This window comes from Adiantum capillus-veneris, chromosome 17, assembly GCF_014529385.1.
Source record: "Adiantum capillus-veneris isolate H3 chromosome 17, ASM1452938v2, whole genome shotgun sequence".
Taxonomy (NCBI): Eukaryota; Viridiplantae; Streptophyta; class Polypodiopsida; order Polypodiales; family Pteridaceae; genus Adiantum; species Adiantum capillus-veneris.
Genome location: NC_140947.1, coordinates 83,051,813 through 83,070,098, shown reverse-complemented (window position 1 = coordinate 83,070,098; position 18,286 = coordinate 83,051,813). Strand labels below are relative to the sequence as shown.

At 44.1% G+C, this 18,286-nt stretch overlaps 1 protein-coding gene across 1 annotated transcript in view; it reads right to left on the bottom strand.

Moving 5' to 3' along the window:
* The window catches only part of LOC147437584 (protein TORNADO 2-like), a 38,102-nt gene extending 22,752 nt beyond the window's left edge, over window positions 1-15,350 (bottom strand). Inside the window, exon 1 of the mRNA XM_086487101.1 lies at window positions 14,544-15,350. Within this exon, the coding sequence (XP_086343227.1) occupies window positions 14,544-15,032 (489 nt within the window). The 5' untranslated portion in view covers window positions 15,033-15,350. The remainder of the gene's footprint in view (window positions 1-14,543) is intronic.
* Window positions 15,351-18,286: the final 2,936 nt, after the last annotated feature.

Below are 18,286 nucleotides of genomic sequence, written 5' to 3'. Positions count from 1 at the left end.
CCGTTGAGGGAAAAGGTTATGACTGATTGCCACTGTCCACCTTTTACGGGTCACCACGGCATTGCTACCACCATGAAAGGGGTAGAGAGAAATTTGTTTTGGCAGAGACTGAAGAAGGATATCGAAGAGTTTGTGCGCAGTTGCTCAGTATGCCAGAAGGTCAAGTTTGACAGGCATAAGGCACAAGGATTGTTACAGCCTTTACCCATACCCACCCACCCCTGGGAAAGTATTGCAATGGATTTCATTTTTGATCTCCCGAGAACACAGAATGATCACGATGATTTTCCGATTACATGGCACGTCTGAGACGATTGTCTTCGACAGAGACCCCAGATTTATGAGTTTCTTTTGGAAAGCAATTTGGGAGAACATTGGCACGCAGTTGCAGTTCTCGTCATCGTTCCACTTGCAGACTGACGGGCAATTTGAGATTGCCAATTCAGTGATTTTAGATTTATTGAAGTCTTGTATCTCGGATCAGAAGACTCAATGGGAAAAGAACTTACCTTTGGTGGAATTTGCCTACAATAACACGATACACTCTTCGACGGGGAAGACGCCATGTGAGATTGTTGAAACTGCTGCGAAGGTTCCATCCTTCCTAAGTACGAAAGATTAGAAATTTGAAGCGGATGAATATTCGCGAGATTTGGATACGGCTTTTGCCAAGGTTCGCGAGACTTTGCAGGAGTCTCAAGAACGACAGAAAAAGGCAGCGGATCGCCATCGTCGCGACTGGAAACTGAAGGAGGATGATTGGGTGCTCTTACTTTTGAGAAGGCACGCCTAAGAAAGAAACAGGGAAAGGAGAGGCTTTTTCCAAAGCTTAGTATGTGATACTACGGACCTTTCCAGATTACTGACAAGATAAATGATGTCTCCTTCCGATTGAAACTGCCAGATACTTGTAGGATTCACAATGCATTGCATGTGAGTCTCTTGAACCCTGTTAAGGGTGATGTGCCTTATGATGGGGAGCCTGATGAGCAACCCAAAGTGGAAGAAAACGAGGAGATCCTTGTTCCTGAACAGATTTTGGCACGTAATGATACGAAGAAAGGTAAAGTCCGAAGGCGGTTCTTGGTTAAGTTCAAGAACTTTCCTGCATTTGATGCGAAGTGGATGGAGGAGGAGGACCTAGCAGATACTCCTCGGATTGTGAAACTTTACCTCGATGTTTTGGCTTAGCATAGTCTACTCCAAACGGAACCCAGAAACTCAGCTTGGCCGAAGATCTGGTACAGTGGGATGCACAAGAGGGGAGTTACTCCGCTCCTTTGTCAACAGATGCCTTGATTTTGATACTGAAGTCACTGATGTCTCTTTGAGCTTCAGGGATACTGAGAGCTGACAGTATTCTGCTGGATGACTTTATGAAATGGAATTCCTGATTATGATACTGATTTGTTCTTGACTTCTTGTGAGTGCAGGAACTGATAGCCGAAATGACTGCAGCATTTTGGTCTGATTGATCTCGAATAGACATGGTTGCAATAGGGGTTAGTCAATCGGACATCTATGAGGTCCCGATTGGACCTAGATGTGATTGCTAGCTACATTGCCGATAAATCATGGTCTAAGATCCGAATGAATGTTGAATGTCATGTGATGTCCTGTGATGTCTGGTGATGTCCTGTGATGTCGTGTGATGTGACTGTCGATTTTGTACATGTGCTAGATGTGCGTTCCTAGTACGTAGGTACTAACAGTCAGTGTCTGCGAAGACGGTTTATGGCTTTTGTCGGTTTTGCAGGCGTAATCGCGGTCGATTACAATGCTTTCAAGAGGGGGGTATGTCACAAAGTGATGACGTGGCGGACAGCAGAAACCCTAATTTCTGCCAGAAACCCTAAAATTCCTGCAAACCCTAATTTTTGCCAGAAACCCTAAATTCCGGAAATCGCGGAGGCGAATTATTATTTTTTATTTTTTTTTAAAAAAAAAATTTGGAAAATGATGAGCGACGCGAATTTTGCTTTTGCTTTTTTTTATATAAAAAAAAGAGAAAAGACTCTCTAAGAGAGAGAGAGAGAACTAATGCTTTTGATTTTAAAAGCTTTTGGGGCTTTGCTTTTGGGCATCCCTTGTAACCTTTAAATTAGTGGTGAGGGCCTCACTTCTCAGGGCATCTGGACGCAGAGTCTGAGAGTGAAACCCTAACCGCTCTCTTGTACTTTGATGATTGATTAATACAAAAAGAAATACCGAAAGGGGCGCCAGTCTTTGGGGCCAATATCTCTAGGCACGGAACTCCGCCGGGCCAGTGCAAATCTATTGTGATCTGTGAATTGTTTTGAAGTGGTTATTTGGTGCTGTCGTGGTTGATTCTTGACTTGGAGTGTCCAAGTCTGTTACAGCTGCTCCTTCTAATTTGTCCATAATATCATCAATTCTAGGTATAGGGAACCTATTCTTGATGGTATTCTTGTTCAATGCGCGGTAGTCGATGCACATACACCATGAGCCATCCTTTTTCTGCACCAACAACATTGGAGAACAGAATGGAGATGAACTGGGCTGAATCAGCCCCTTTTCTAACAGCTCCTGTACTTGGCTCATTATCTCTTTCTGTTGAGCCGCACTAACCCTGTACGGAGGCTTATTTGGTGGGCTACTGCCTGGCACCAAATCTATCGCACGGTCCTCGGGTCTCTCTGGCGGTAATTGAGACGGTAATGAATCGGAAAAACAGTCACTATACTGTTGTAAAAACATTGACCTTTCTTTATCTAGCACAGATAAATTTGATTCATCACAATCTCACACTTCACGTGCAAAAACCAAGTACGCAGAAAGATGCTTTTTCATTACAGAAGTAATAGCAGAAGTTGATACAGTGGGAATAGACTCCCCTTTAAGCTTTACATCCAGAATGTGAGTCTTTCCCCTGCTCTGTACAGTGATCTTTTTGTTGTAGGCATCCATGATTCCCTGTACACGAAATAACCAAGGAATACCTAACAACACATCACATCCGTCCAGTGGCATGATGTAAAATTCTTCAACATCTACATAGAACTGGATATGTAGGCGCAACTTTCCAATGATGGGTGTCACACCCTCTGTATGGCCAGGACATGCCAAACCTGCCTCTGCTATATACCCCATCTCTTCAGGTCTGATTCCCAACTTCGAAGCCAATTCTAGGGAAATAAAGTTGGCTTTGGCCCCTAGGTCAAAGAAGATAAGCACTGTTTGATCCTTGACCTTTCCCCATGCTCTGCAAAGCTCACTTGCATCTGAATTTGGCTTGTCGCCCACCATATCTGGCACTAGACCAGCCATGGGCTTCTTTCCTTTCTTGTCTTCCTTGTCATCAGAATCAGCTGGCCTTTCCTTTGTAGGACAATTGTAAGCAATGTGGCCAGGCTGCTCACATATAAAGCATTTGTTCTCTGTCCTCAAGACCTTTTGCTCTTCTGACTTGCGAGGAAAACGTCTTTTCCATTTCTTGGCTGGTCCCTTTTCTGATTCAACCGTAGCTTTATCTTTCCCTGCGTTGGTTGACTCCTGAGTCCCTTCAGGAGCCTCATTGGGAACGTGCTTCTTGGCTGAATTTTTCTTGCCTGATCTTGCCTTGACGCCAGTGTTAAATTCACAATCTTATCCCTTGAGCAAACCATTGCCAGTGTTTGCTACCTCGATGAGCTGCGTCAAAGTAGTGACTTTTGTCTTCGTATAGTACTTTCTCAATCCTTTAGGTAGGCCACAACAGTATTTTTCAATCTGTTCTGTCAATGGCACAAACCTATAGGAAGTTATTGGAAGTAGAGCTTTCCGATTGTAATCATCCAGATTTCTGCAAGTGGCAGCATTAAGCTGGTGCCATTCTGTCATGACATCTGCTTCAAAGTCATCAGATAACCATGCTGCTGCAAAAATCTGCTTGAAGTAAATCCATGCGGACAGAGCTTGCCCTTGAAGCAATAAAGTTGTCCACCATTGTCCCGCATTCCCTGTCAAGAAAGTGGCTGCCTTGCGGACCTTTGAAGCCTCTGTAAAGTTTCCCCCTGCATAGGCCTTATCAAACTGCTGGAGGAATGAGAGAGCCTTCTTCCTGTCATCAAACCCTGTAAAGGTCGTGAAAGACACACCTTTGCCACCTTCTTTGTACGGAGTTGGCCTCTCCAGCGGCGTTAAATTGTCATATGGAAGTGACTGAAACATGGAAACACTATTAGGGTTCATCTGTGTTCCTTGGCCACTATTAACTTGACCTGGAAATGCCATATTTGGCTGCTGATTTGTAATTCCAGCCATACCAAAATTTGTCTGTGGCATCCTAAATTGGCCCTGAGTGCTCTGAAACCCTGGTTGCATACCCATGACACTGTACATGGGGTTAGGCATCATCGTTTGAGCACCCCTGAACACTGTTCCTGGCGTGTACAACTGATTTCCAAGTGCATGACCAGCCATGCTCTGGAATACCGATCCACCTCCAAAATAGCCAAGGTGTATTGAAGGTGGTGGGAAGACCTGTTGCATAGCCTGTAGGTTGCTTCCCTGTCCATTAGAACCAGCTATAGGTTGCTGAAAGGTGGCGGGCTGAACTGGTACAGCTTGAAAGACTGGCATCTCAGCCACCTGTTCTTGCACCTTAGGCACAGGTTGTGGAGACTGTATGTCCTCCGTTAAGTGTACAAGTGTTTCCATTGACTGTGCAGTATGAATCACCTGTGCTCGAGCCTTAACAGGCTTTTGAATATCATCCAATGACCCAACTTGCTGAGACGGAACAGGAGGTTGCAGAAAGGCTAAAAACCTCGGGTTCTGCATTACTTGTGTGAACATAGCCACAGCAGTAGCCAATTGGGTCCTGAATATATCATCATCCGTCTGTGGTGGTCTTGAGGACTCACCCACTTCATGTGTCTTTTGACCCTGTGAAGAGGAAACCTCTTCAGTCACATCATCTGGTCTGTCAGCCATAATTGCAATTCCCTGTGTCTAGTCCATGATCCCCTGTGTCTTCAAGCCCAACCTGACCAAGGCTCACTTCTATGGGAAAAAGTGATTTAATCCCGTCGATGGAACCATGAAACCGGCCTGTTCAATCCAAAAAGGGCGGTAGACTTTACTTCAAACCTTGATTTAGCTTTCACCCATTATTAGTCATCTATTCTACCTGCGCTATAATGACACAAGAGAGGGGAATGGGATACAGATGCTAGAATGCACCTGTATGAGAAGACCGACACCAGATTGGCCCCTAACTTAGGCGCCCCTTTCTGTATTTCTTTATTGTTTAAAAGAGGGAATAAACGCTGTGGTTCTTTCCAAGCTGCCTCGCACAACCTTGGCTGAATTTTGACTGTTCTGGCTTGATTTCAACAGCAGAACTGTACTAGAACCCTTCACGTCAGTATTCCCACACATTAAAAGACTTTCCCGACGCATACGGGCACTTCGCAAAACCTGGCGAGAATCTGCAGCACGCTGAATTCTCTGTTTTCAGCCCCGAAAATGCGCCAGATCACCTGTACATCGGTCCCCTTGCGTCCCCGAACCTCCTGGGGGTATTAGGGTCCGTTTAGGACCAAAACCCTAAACCTGCAAAAATACACAGCAGGCTGTAATTTACTGTTTCGGGCTCCGTTTCGCGTGCCAGTCGCATCCGTAGCAAGTCCTCGAGCTCCCGCACCTGTAGGGCTACTTGCCCTTTGAATCGGACGAGATTTCGAGCGTGAAACCTCTCTGAATCACCTGTACCTGCGGGGGATTAGCCGCTAGCTAATCCAGTACCTGTGCAAGAGGCTCTTGAATCGGCAATCGCGCATGAACCCACACAACTGTACATTGGTCAAATAAAGAGCCCACTAGAGGGGCATAACATACTGCCAAAGGGGAGAGAGGGCAGTGCGTAGCATGCAGGGCATCACTCCTGGCACCGCACTGTGCATAAGAGGGAAAGCAAGCACTCCATAGCTCTTAACCTGTGACAAAATCTGAAAATGGGGCTCTCCCCCTCCTTCAAATTCAGTGCCACTTCTTGTTGCATGAGGAAAGTGCACCAGAAGGTGCCACTTGGCACATTTACAAGCATTTTCCCATTTCGGGGTTGCCGCCTAAAAATCTCCCAACCGGTTGCCCAGTTGACTTCACGGCAGAGTAAGAAAATGTTCCCCTTGTCATTCCGGAGGTAATGACGCCAACACATTTTTAGGTCCCAAAATAGCACTTCCCTAAATTTTAGGAGATGCTGCCATTGTATCTTTCTAGGTCATCCGACCCTCTTTGTACACTGCGGCCACATCCACAACTGACATGTAGCCTCTATAGCAAAGGATTCCACTTTGGCTAGTCAATGACCCCACTTTGGCTAACCATAGTCCTTGTCCAACCTTAGCGCTCTCTTGCCCTCAGGCCTGGACTCCCTCTGGACAGTTCCACACTAGCTATGCAATGCAGGGCAGTTAGATTTCTCGAGGGGTGTTTCCAAAAAGTGAAAGTAAATAAATAATAAGAAAGAAATCAACAAAAAGGATAGATAGTAGTCACAGGATAGATAGTAGTCACACGCTGGTGACAACTACAGGCAGTTCATTAGAAAGTTTATAGAGGTTGCTTCCCCTTTGCATATGTTGACGCAGAAAGGAAAGCGTAATTGCTCGCGCTCACGCTCCATGGCTACCATTCTTGCTTTGTGCCACGTTGTCATCATGTCCATCATCGTCTTGCACCAAGCTTCCATAGGATCTGGTGCAATCCTTAGTGTAGATGGGGAAGGGGGAGGGTCAGAAAAACCTCCTGGTGGGGAAAATTCTTCTTCGCCACCCTCATGCTCACCACCTTCATGCAAAGTATCCATTCCGCGTGATGACCATCCACTGAAGTCTTGGGTTCTTAAGTTCACGAGTGTAAGGTACAGCGGAAGTGAATGTTGACCTTTGCTCGAGATGAGTGCTCCGAACTGTGCTCAAGGGTTCCTTTTACTTACGGAAGGGAGAGCCTTCCGTTCCTTTAGTGAGAGAGTGTAATGGACAAAAACAAAGTGGATGAACACTGTGAATGAAGGTGCTGAGACTGAGAGATAGAAAGAGAAGAATACGACACCAAAATGTTGTCAAACCCTCCTCCAAAGGCCCCACACTCTATGGCGAGAGCGGTCTACTTATGATTGCACAAATCTCTACAATGCTTGGACTTGCCGACGATGTCGACAACGATGAGGACGACGACGAGACAGGCTGAAATGTGAAAACGCTAAGGGCTGAAATCTACAAATCTTTATTTGCTGAATTTTGACTCTATGTCGGTGACGATGTCGATGGCGACGATGCGACGAAGACGCGCTGAAAATGCTATGTTCTATGCTGTTCTTTGTCTGTTGAATTTGCTGGATTTCCTACTGAATTTACTGTTGTAAAAGCGCTGAGATGCTGCGGCTGCAAATCGCTGATCTGAGGGTACAAAAACGCTGGTTCTATTGGGTTTCAACCGTTTGGTTACTGGCTTAAAAACACTGGATTGCTATGTTCAAAACGCTGCCACGCTGTGTTCAAAAACGCTAAAATGGCTGAGTCTTCAAGGCTAAAAAACACTGTTGTTCATGGATGAATTTCACTGGGTTCCCATGTTGAAAACGCTAGTGCTTCTGGGCTGGAAACGCCAAGGTTCTTGTTGAGAAGGTGCCTATTGAGCAATGCTCCTGCTGCCTCTTCTGTTGTGGAATGCTAGCCTTGGTTTTCTTATATATTATCTTATGGAATTCGCCCTACCCAGTTCCCAACAAAAGTCACTTAAAAATAATAAGTGAAAAATGGCAAAAATAGGGAAAATAGGTCTATGCACTGTATAAATGCTCCTGATGGATTCTGATGGAAATCTAATGATCATGCTATATGCAACCAGAGGATATGCATCTAATCTAAGTGTCTGGACATACACGGTCTGCGAACAGACTCACAAAAGTGCCAGATCACTTCCTATTCTAGACTGACTTGACTGAACTGAACCCTGGTCATGTTGTAGCTTGTCCACGGACACATAGGGTTGGATGTGTCACGTGACAACGAGGAACTTGGGTTCTTGTTGGGTTCTTGGGTTCTTGGGTTCTTGAGTTCTTGAGATTCTTGAGTTCTTGAGGTTCTTCTTTCGCTTGCAATCTGTGTTAGAGAAGGATCTTCTCTTCACCCGAGTTCTGCTCTTTCCTGTGAGCGCACCCCTTGGCGGCCTTGCGCTCACACCAAGGTTGCTTTTTCCCACCTCACGTCAACTGGCCGGCCGCTAAGTGCATGGTCCGCTCTCAATGAGTGAAAAGAGGCACAAGGGGAGGTTGGACAAGCCCTTCTTTCTTGGGGTTCCTGTCACTCTTCAAAAACACGATTAGGAATCGACACACCCAAGAGGACTTGGGTTACGTGCGACAGCAACAAGCAAAAAAATTCTTGTGGTTCTTTCCTTGAGTGATACAGAACACTCCCAAAGCTCTGATATCAAAGTAAGGTGCAGCGGATGTTGAACTTTTCTTAAGATGAGTGCTCCAAACTCTGCTCAAGGTTCCTTTTACTTAGGGAAGGGAGAGCTTTCCGTTCTTTATGAGAGAGTGCAAGTGATCACAAACAAAGTGGATAAACACTGTGAATGAAGGTGCTGAGACTGAGAGATAGAGAGAGAAGAATACGACACCAGTATGTTGTCAAACCCTCCTCCGAAGACTCCACTCTCTATGGCGAGAGCGGTCTACTTATGATTGCACAAATCTCTACAATGCTTTGGACTTGCCGACGACGAGACGAGCTGAAATCTGCAAATGATAAGAGGCTGAAATCTGCAAATCTTTATCTGTTGAATTTTGACTCTATGTCGGTGACGATGTCGATGACGACAGTACGAGGACAATGCGCTGAAAATGCAGATGCTGAAATCTGCGTTTTCCGGGCTGAAACTGCAAACTTAGCGGGATCTGACCGTGCGGCGAGGATCTGCTGCGGGAAGGTGAGATCTGCAAGGTTCGGGACTTGTTATGTGGGTTCTAACTGCTAAAAACTGAAAATGCTGGTCTATGGGCTGATTTTGTCGCGAAGATCTGCAAAAACGCTGAGGTGTCAGGCTGATGCAAAAAATGCTAAGGCTGATTGGGCTCTACTGTGGAAATCTGCTATTTGTTGTGGGAATCTGCTAATGCTGGGGCTGATCTGCTGTGTCTTGTGATCGCCGAGGCTGATCTGCCATGCAAAAACGCCAAGGCTGTCCTGTGAATGCAAAACGCTAGCCTTGGTGCTGTGTTGCAAAAACGCTAGACCTTGCTGAAGGGGTCCTACTAAGAAGGTGCATGTTGAACCGAAGCTCCTGATGCCTCTTCTGCCAGAAAGTGCTAGCACTAGGTTTCTATATATACAATATATATACCTTCATAAGTTCAAAATAGTCTGAACTCACGAATTATAAGAGGGAATAAAGCACTCATGAAACTATAAAAGCAAGGGACCAAGAAAAGAAAAGAAAAACAAAAACAAACTAAATCACTTTGTTTGCTACGAAACAAAACTAGATAAAACAAACCATTATTAACTTAAAAATGTTTATAGAAAAGGTATGTGTAAAATAAGTTGACGCAACTTACTTGGCTTAAAACAGGTACTCAACTTTAAGCAAAAAAGAATAAGACATCTTAAAAACTTAATCCTAAAAATCAAACTTCACACAACAACTTCTAACGGAACACATTCTTAAGCCCTCAGGTAAGCTAAATACGAAATCGCAAAATGAATACTACTACAAACCTACAAAGAGCAAAGAACCAAACTTGACAATATGTGATCTCAACTTCGCTGCTTGTCCAAACAGGAAGAATAAGATTATCACCTTTATCATGCATAGCTTGGACATCATGCATAGCTTGGACAACAGCTATGACATCCCTACTCACGTCGTCAGTGCCCAAGAGTAGGTGCAGGTTTATATAGAGGTCATTCATGCTTTGAACGTACTCTACAAAACCGACGAGCTGAGTTTCTATCACCCTCCGAAGGTGATGGGCATACTCAGCCATGATAAAGGCTAGCAATTTGTCAAGCTATAGTAAAAATACTAGAAGCGCTAAAGATCAAAACAACAACATAAGGTGTTATTAAGTCAAAAAAACTTAGCAAAATTGCCCTACCTAGTTTCCAACAAAAGTCACTTAAAAATAATAAATGAAAATTGGCTAAAATAGGAAAAATAGGTCTATGCACTGTAAAAATGCTCTTGATGGGTTCTGATGAAAATCTGATGATCATGCTGTTTGCAATTAGGGGATATGCATCTAATCTAAGTGTCTAGACATGCACAGTCTACGAACAGACTCACAAAAGTGTCAGATCGCTTCCTATTCTAGACTGACTTTACTGAACTGAACCCTGGTCATATTGTAGCTTGTCCACGGACACATAGGGTTGCATGTGTCACGTGATAAGTGGCTTGACACGTCAGCAATTTGCGACAACACCTTACGATCCCAGATGCAAAGGACACGTTGAGAGTAGCAACAAGACTACCAAGGCTATTCTGACTAAGATGGTTCAAAAGGAAGCTCACACTTAGGATGACAAGCTTTAGACAACACTTTGGACACTATTCAAAATGGTGTATGGAACAAGAGCACTTTTACCTGTGTAATTCGTTGTTTCTAATCTCAAATTAAAAATAGAACAAGATTGAATGAGCTACTCAAGCTAGATAAAATCAGACAGAGAGCAATACCAAAATAGAAAGTGGTGCAACAATGAAGAAAATGTTGACATGACAATAAGCTGAAAGGAAGGAAATTCAAAAAAGAAAATTTGATTTTGCTATTTCAGTCTCGGGGGGTTCACCTCTTAGACATGTAAGTTACCACGTGAGTTCAAATGAATGGGTTTTTTAATTGCCAAAATTTTAATATTTTCACAAAATTATATTAACAGAAGGGGTTTCTTAATTGATTTTAGAGAAAAACCCGTAAGTTTTTAAAGTAAAAGGAGTCATTTTATTACCTTAAGCATGTAAGTAAAGGGGTTTTGAATACTTTCTTAAAGGTGCACCTCCCGAGATACCAATCAACGTTAGGCCCGAAGAAACCCATTTAAAGATAGTATAGTCAGAACTCTATGAGAAGGACTAGGTTTTCTCTAATGGCATAATCAAACTAAAAGACTTATCTTGAATAATGTTGCCTATGAAGAGAGAGAAGGAGCTTCAGGTCTGATCGTACCTACAGGATGATGACACTCAATCAGATCTGGAACGCTATCGGATGTTACATGTGGGAGTATAGACAACGGGAAGGGACTTAGTCAAAAAGTCAAATTAGCACAGTTACCGCAAGTTACTGCGGTAACTACACAGTTAACAATCAGTCAGAGGCCAAGTCCAACATCTGTAAATAGGGTCCATTACTCATTTGACGGGACCATTATCAATGATTTGCACAGTTACTGCGATAACTGCACAGTTAACAATCAGTCAGAGGCCAAGTCCAACACCTATAAATAGGGTCCATTACTCATTTGACGGGACCATTATCAATGAGTCTATTGTCTAGTGTCACTCCTGTCGCTAATCATGCTCTTGTACTCTTTGCCATTAATCTCAAAGCATTCTTAGGCTCATGCTGTTGTACTTATTATCAATTGTACTTGTCTGAATATACATTCCAGTTCCAGATCCAATACAATCTTGCATTTCCATTTCACTTCAATCTTTGTCTTTGTGTGATTTGTTGTTTGAAGTCCGCTTAAACTAACTCTACTAATCCAACCTCGAATAGCTGTCAGAAGTAACCAGCTCATTCTATTTTGAAGACGATGATGGTGAGTTGAATAACTATCGACAAAGAATCCATCTCCCCGCTGAGTTTTTGGAGCTAGCTGAATTCGGTCATCCCGCCTAGGAGAATTCGACATGATCGAAGGCCCACAACCAGATTTATGGAGTCGGAGCGAGGCTATGACACTGACAACGAGCTTGATAATGAAACAAACGCCAACCTATACCGGAGAAACGCTAAGGAAATAGAGGAATCCTAGCATTCTCGCGAGTCCAGGGCAAGGCATTCAGAGAGAGCACAGAGACTCTCTCGGTCTGGTGGGTCTCAAAAAAAAGAAAAGGGCAGATGAAAAAAGCATACAAATGAAAGTGATGGTAGTAGGTAGAGAGACAGATCAGTACTTAGGAAATCAGAGCGAAAACCAAAACCAAATACTGTGACGGAGGCAGATAACAATGATAAGTGGGACGCTGATACTGATAACTGTAGCAAAAGACAAACCAGAGAACCCAAGCCACTCTCAAAAGCAAAACCTAAGCATCATGAAAAATCTATTGATTTGAAGATTGCCTTTTCAGTATGTAAAGGGAGTAAGATAGATGACCCCGATGTCCATATTCAGACATTCGATATGTTGAGCTCAAAGATATCGATGAAGACAAATGGGAAGAGTACTTTCCGCAGACACTGAAGGATGAAGCTAGGAAGTGGTACTACCATTACCCAGCGTGCCAACTCAGGACATACAACAAACCGATTAAAGCTTTCCATCTAGAATATTGAGGTAATAGAGGGGACGAGGACATCTTATGTGAGCTAGACAGAATAAAGAAAGGCAAATTGTCAGTTCGAAGCTATGTTAAGAAACACACTTGACATTTTCAGCACTACACCTAAAATTTTAAAAATATTCCAAAATTCAAAGAAAAAGGGGGGAAGAAAGTGTAGACACTGGGAACATACCCAAGTCAGAAAGTCAGATTAGCAGCACGAACTAATAAGTACCAAGCCCAGTTACTGCAACAATTGCACAATCGACAGTCAATCAGAGGTCCAGTCCGACACCTGAAAATAGAACCCTTTGCTCATTTGACGTGACCATAATCACTAAATCTATTGTCTAGTGTCACTCCTAGAGCTAGTCGTGCTCTTGTACTTTTTTTCCATTAATCTCAAAGCATTCTTGGGCTCATACTATTGTACTTATTATCAGCTGTACTCATCTCAGTATACATTCCACTTCCAGATCTAGTATGAGTCGCGTTTTCATTTCACTTCAATCTTTGTCTTCGTTTGATCTGACGTCTGAAGTTTGCTTGTCTGATATGGTTTATTTAACTCTACTAATCCAACCTGGAAAAGCTATCAGAAGTGACCACCTCATTCTAGGGAGCGAAGTAGATGATAAAGCAATGAAAAGTGATCAATCATCATGACAGTGGACCAGCAGTCTGCCAAAGCATCCAAATGTAGTTGAAGTATTGGATGGAATACTTGAATATATCCTTATACGAGATGACATCGTAGTGAATCCCCAGGCAAAGCAATTGACCACAATGAGCATCCATAGTTTGAAATTCTACAATTCAATTTTCTATGAGGCAAACGATGCTCAAGATGGCATTCTTCTAAGGTACAAAGTTGGAGACTGCATAACCAATGTGTATTCAATGGATGGATCATGTGCTGGGTTGTCCATGAACTTGGTCTTCCTACATATGTGCACTATAAGCTACAGAGAGGGTGTTAAAGTTTGTAGCATTTCAAGTGAATGGCTCAATGTGATCCCAATATTTATTTTGGCTTTAGGTATTTATTTTACTTATCTGTCAAATCTTGGGTACGGCAATTTGCTAAGGTGAGTATTTATACACACCTAGCCCTCATATTATTATTATCAGTTTTCATTGCCAAGGTTGATTGGTTCAACTCTCTCTCTCTCTCTCTCTCTCTCTCTCTCTCTCTCTCTCTCTCTCTCTCTCGTATTCTTGCTGTTGCTCTACGCTTCCGCATTGTTGACTTTGACGAGAACCTGCCCCTAAGGATAGTCTACACAAAAGCGGCTTCTACAAATTACTTAGCAGAGTTACTAGTAGTTACTAGTCTGAAACTGTACAATCCTTCATAGCCCTGTACGAGCACCTATACACACCTCAGGACTAAGTAACACCCATATTTAAGAGGGGGAGGCAATGGGATCAAAGGCAGAAAAGCTCACGCGCGAAAGCAGAGGAGATCGCAGCCGCAGCGGTCAAATCAAGAACTAAACCTGGACAGCTTAGGAAATGCATATCACCTCACAACATAAGGCCATAAAAACGACTAGGCATACATGATGCGCGCGTTGGTGAAGTGGTTAGCCTGTGCGACCCTCAACCTGCACTGCAAGGCCACCGGTTCAAAACCGAGCAGTGCGCCTCGTTTTTCCCGCTGGCCAAGTTTATTGTATCTCGTCTTTTGTGCGGCCATGTTTAGTGCACCTCGAGAACCCGCCCCTCAACCCGGACCATCGATCCCATTACTCCACCCCGCATTTAATATGGGTGTCACTTAGTGCCAAGGCTATACACATGTATGTTTATAGTCAATACTCTCGTGTATGTATTCATGCATGTGAGTTGTATGCATATGTGCATGGCTGAATGTGATTAGTGAGATCTCTCTAGAACGGTCTCTACAACAACTGGACATGCATCTTTATATATGGACAAAGTTGCCAGAGTCCAATTTCTGGTTTTTACAAGATGCGCACAAAGATGTCTGGCACACATGGAGAGATGAAGCTCAGTGAGGGGAAAGTTCAAACCTGAACCGAAGAGAGATCAGCACTGTAGAAGGCGGCTTCAGTTTTGTACTCGTCGTTCATCTTCACACAGACATTGGCATCTTTGATACAACTTGTGATCTTGGCCCAATTGCTGCTACTCCTCATTTGCTGCTTGAGCCATGGCGAATAGTCATTGAGGCTGTAGCTCCGCCGCCCGCTCTCGGCTGCCGGGCCGTCTTTGGTCACCACAAATGCAAAAATGATGAAGACAAGCAGCAGCAAAATTATAAAGAACATGACCACTAGATAGATATAGAGCAGCCATGGGACTCTCCAGCATGCGCCAATGAAGCCCGCGAGAGAGATGAGCAAGATCACAACACCGATGGCAATGATGGGCCATTCGAGAAAGCGCACACACTCTGTGTTGAGCTTGGTGGCAAGCCAGATGCCTGCTCCCACAAGGGGGATGGAAAGCAAGAAGGTGATGAGGTTGACTACTCCTGTGATGATGAGGCTGAGAGCCATGCTCTCGATGTGAGGGGATAAAAGAACACACACACCACTTCACTCTCAGCTACAAACACACACTCTCTCCAGCACACATACACTCACTCTCTCTCTCTCTCACACAGCCCTACTCAGCCTCTCCTCTCTCTCTCTCTCTCTCTCTCACACACAGAGACACACACACAAACAAAATGGCAATCAATATGCACAGATTGCCTGTAATTTATTAGTTGGAATGGAGCCAAAGAAGAGAGTGCCCAATTTCCCATGCCATAGCGCAGCAGCGCAGGATGTTCTAGAGAGGGAAGAAAGAGAGCAGTGTGCACTGTGCATCACGGTGTGTGTGTGAGAGAAAGAGAGAGACAATGAGAGAGGATAGCTTCCTTCTACCACATGGCAGCTAGCCATTGCTGGCATGTTTCTATTAAAAAAGGCAATCTCATCGTTTTGACGTCAAAGGTTCTCTATGGGACCAGGAAATCGCTGCGTTTGTTTGGCTTTTCAAAGTTTCAGCTTTCTGGGATTTTGAAAGGGTACACAGGGCCAGACGGGCGTTCTATAGCACTTTCGAATGAGCGTGGTCACGCGAGGCTTAGTTATATGTAAGCCTCAACAGACCAAGCGAAGGCAGGTACGGCTGTTCAAAAGGCGGTGGGCAAGCGCAGGTAGTGAGAGAGAGAGAGTGAGGTGCAGCAAGGAAAGAGAAACAATGTTGCTACCGGCAAGCAGCAGACATAGGTTTCCAACTATGCTGAAAAAGGCATAGTGACACGAACTAAGCTTGTAAAAGTTGCATGCTCAATCACGCTGTCAGAAATTTTACAGCCAACTAAGCTTCGCTTGACCATAATCTAAGAGTCGGTTCAGACTACGCAAGTGCAGCGAGCCCTTCAAGCTCTTTTCTTCCATCGCTCAATTCACACTGCCCATAACAGGTAAACATGCTGCAACATATCAACAGACGCAAATTTTGTAGTGGTGAAATCGAACATCCTCTCGCATCCGGTGCTGAAAAGCGCACGTAGCTCTTGTGTTTCCGAGGGGGTGAGGGCGCCCGGGTTTGTGGTGGGTCCAAAAAACCCCTCCTTTTTTTCAGTCAAATGGTTGCATGCCGCATCGTTTTCACTCCCCGGCGCTTTTGAACGCCCCCTAAAGAACACCTTGCAACCTGTCTTAAATGACCTCCCAGGCATGGGATCTGCGGGGGAGAAATGCACTCACAGAAGCAAAGGCGTGTAGCGGCGTCGAATTTTGAAAAAGTAAACTCAGAGAGATTTTGTAAACTCGAACATCCTGAGAGTAAACTTAAACAAGCATAAGTAAATGTGAACACACGTTTTTCAACGAAATGCTTACGTGCCCCCCGTTAGGGCGTTGGGCTTCCACAGCACTCGTCTGAGTTCGAACCCAGGGCCGGACACCCGCCGCCAAATTTTGGGTCGCCATCCAACCTCCTTGAGATCCCCACCCTCAAACGTGTGCTGTCGATCGCATGGCTTGGGGGTCATTTAAGACCCCGTGCCATTTAGTCACGGGGGCTTTGCAACCATTAGTACCCTTGGCCAATTCAAAACCACCATGTGCATATCTTTCTTTATATATCCTTTTAAAGCACAAACCTTCACAACATAAGCATATGTGACTCCATCTTGAAATCAGCTCGAACCTTCCTTGCTTGTCTTCTCGAGCGTATCTTGCAATCATTGTAGTCCAACAAAGGCAGAGATATTCTATACATAATTCTCATTGAAGCCTTTTTATGTATTCATACGTGATCATCTCTTGAACGTGCCTATCTAAGCAATATCAATTTCGAAGCAAAGCACCGCATGTCACGGCTAAGGACTTGCTACGCGTCGTTTGCGAGCCACAAAGGCTCCTAGCACACAGTCATACAACAGACAAGCTCACAAGGAAGAATGGTGTGTCACTCACCTTCTTGCGTAGTTGCGAATGAAGGATTCCCGCGCCGCGAAGAAGAGGGAGACGCCGCTACGCCACGCTCAACCGCCTCGCCGCCGTCGTGCCGCCGCAACGCTCGATCACTCTCTCTCTCTCTCTCTCTCTCTCTCTCTCTCTCTCTCTCTCTCTCTCTCTCTCTCTCTCTCTCACACACACACACACACACACACACACACGTATACACACACACACAAGGAGATGGTGAAGGAGAAGGTGGAGATGGAGCAAGAGCGGCTTCTATTGCACAATGAGAGAATGAGTAAAAATTAGGTTTAGTGGCTTTTATATGAGCTCACCCCATTCACACTTGGGCGCCCATACTTAGCCAACTAACTCCTTGAATATTCCAGTTAGAGTGCGCCTGTCATCGGCGATCACCCTTACCCTCTTCCTATTGGTCCGACAAGCCCGGTACCTGACTCTAAACAATACAACGTTTATAGATCATAGGGTGTCCGTGTGTCGTGAGGGTTAACATGCCCCCCTTCCTGATGTAGATTCCGTCCTCGGAAGCTATCCAGTTGAAGCTCGTTCGTCGAGATGGAAGAGCAGTCGACATGGATGTGCGTAGCCTTCTTCAATCACTGCAAAATCAAACAACATTGCCACAGTAATTGCATTCTCATATACAATTAAAAATCATATGCAATTTTAGACAGACAAATTGATTGGTAACAGAATTTTAGACAATTTGTCAGCAATAAACATTAAATTGCAATATAATCAAATGCATAAACAGATGTAAAGGTAAAAAATTAAACAAGTCCGGGGTCGCTAATTTAACGGTCAAAAGGCACTAGAGCTCGACTATTAATACCATGGGTAACTTCTCAATTTTTTCTGGTCAATTAAGTTGTTTAATCGCGAGAGCCAAGTATTTGATGTTCGAGGGCTGACTAGAGGCTATACCTAGAAGACCTTGTAGTTAAGCTACGATAAAAGGAATTTCTTATGAAATCATCGCCTGACTGATTACCTTTTCTTTGAACCCCCAAAGTCTTTTCACATTGATTCAATTTTGATGTGTGTGCTTATTTTGTATGCCTTGGGTTTTTTGCTTTTCAAGGAAAAGCGCCCACACTGGGAACCTCTAGGGTTCTAGTACCATAGGCGATACATGTGAGTGAAGTACCAATTTAAGCAGGGATTTCTCTTCCAGCTTAAAATTTTACATTGTGGCACTTTGATTTTTTGTTTGTTCATTTTCAGCATTTTAATTTTGTAACTTTGGGGGGTCATATAACACTGTTACCCTCCCCAGGCTCATCACATTAGTAAACTCCCTTTATAATACTTAAGCTAAAGGTCAA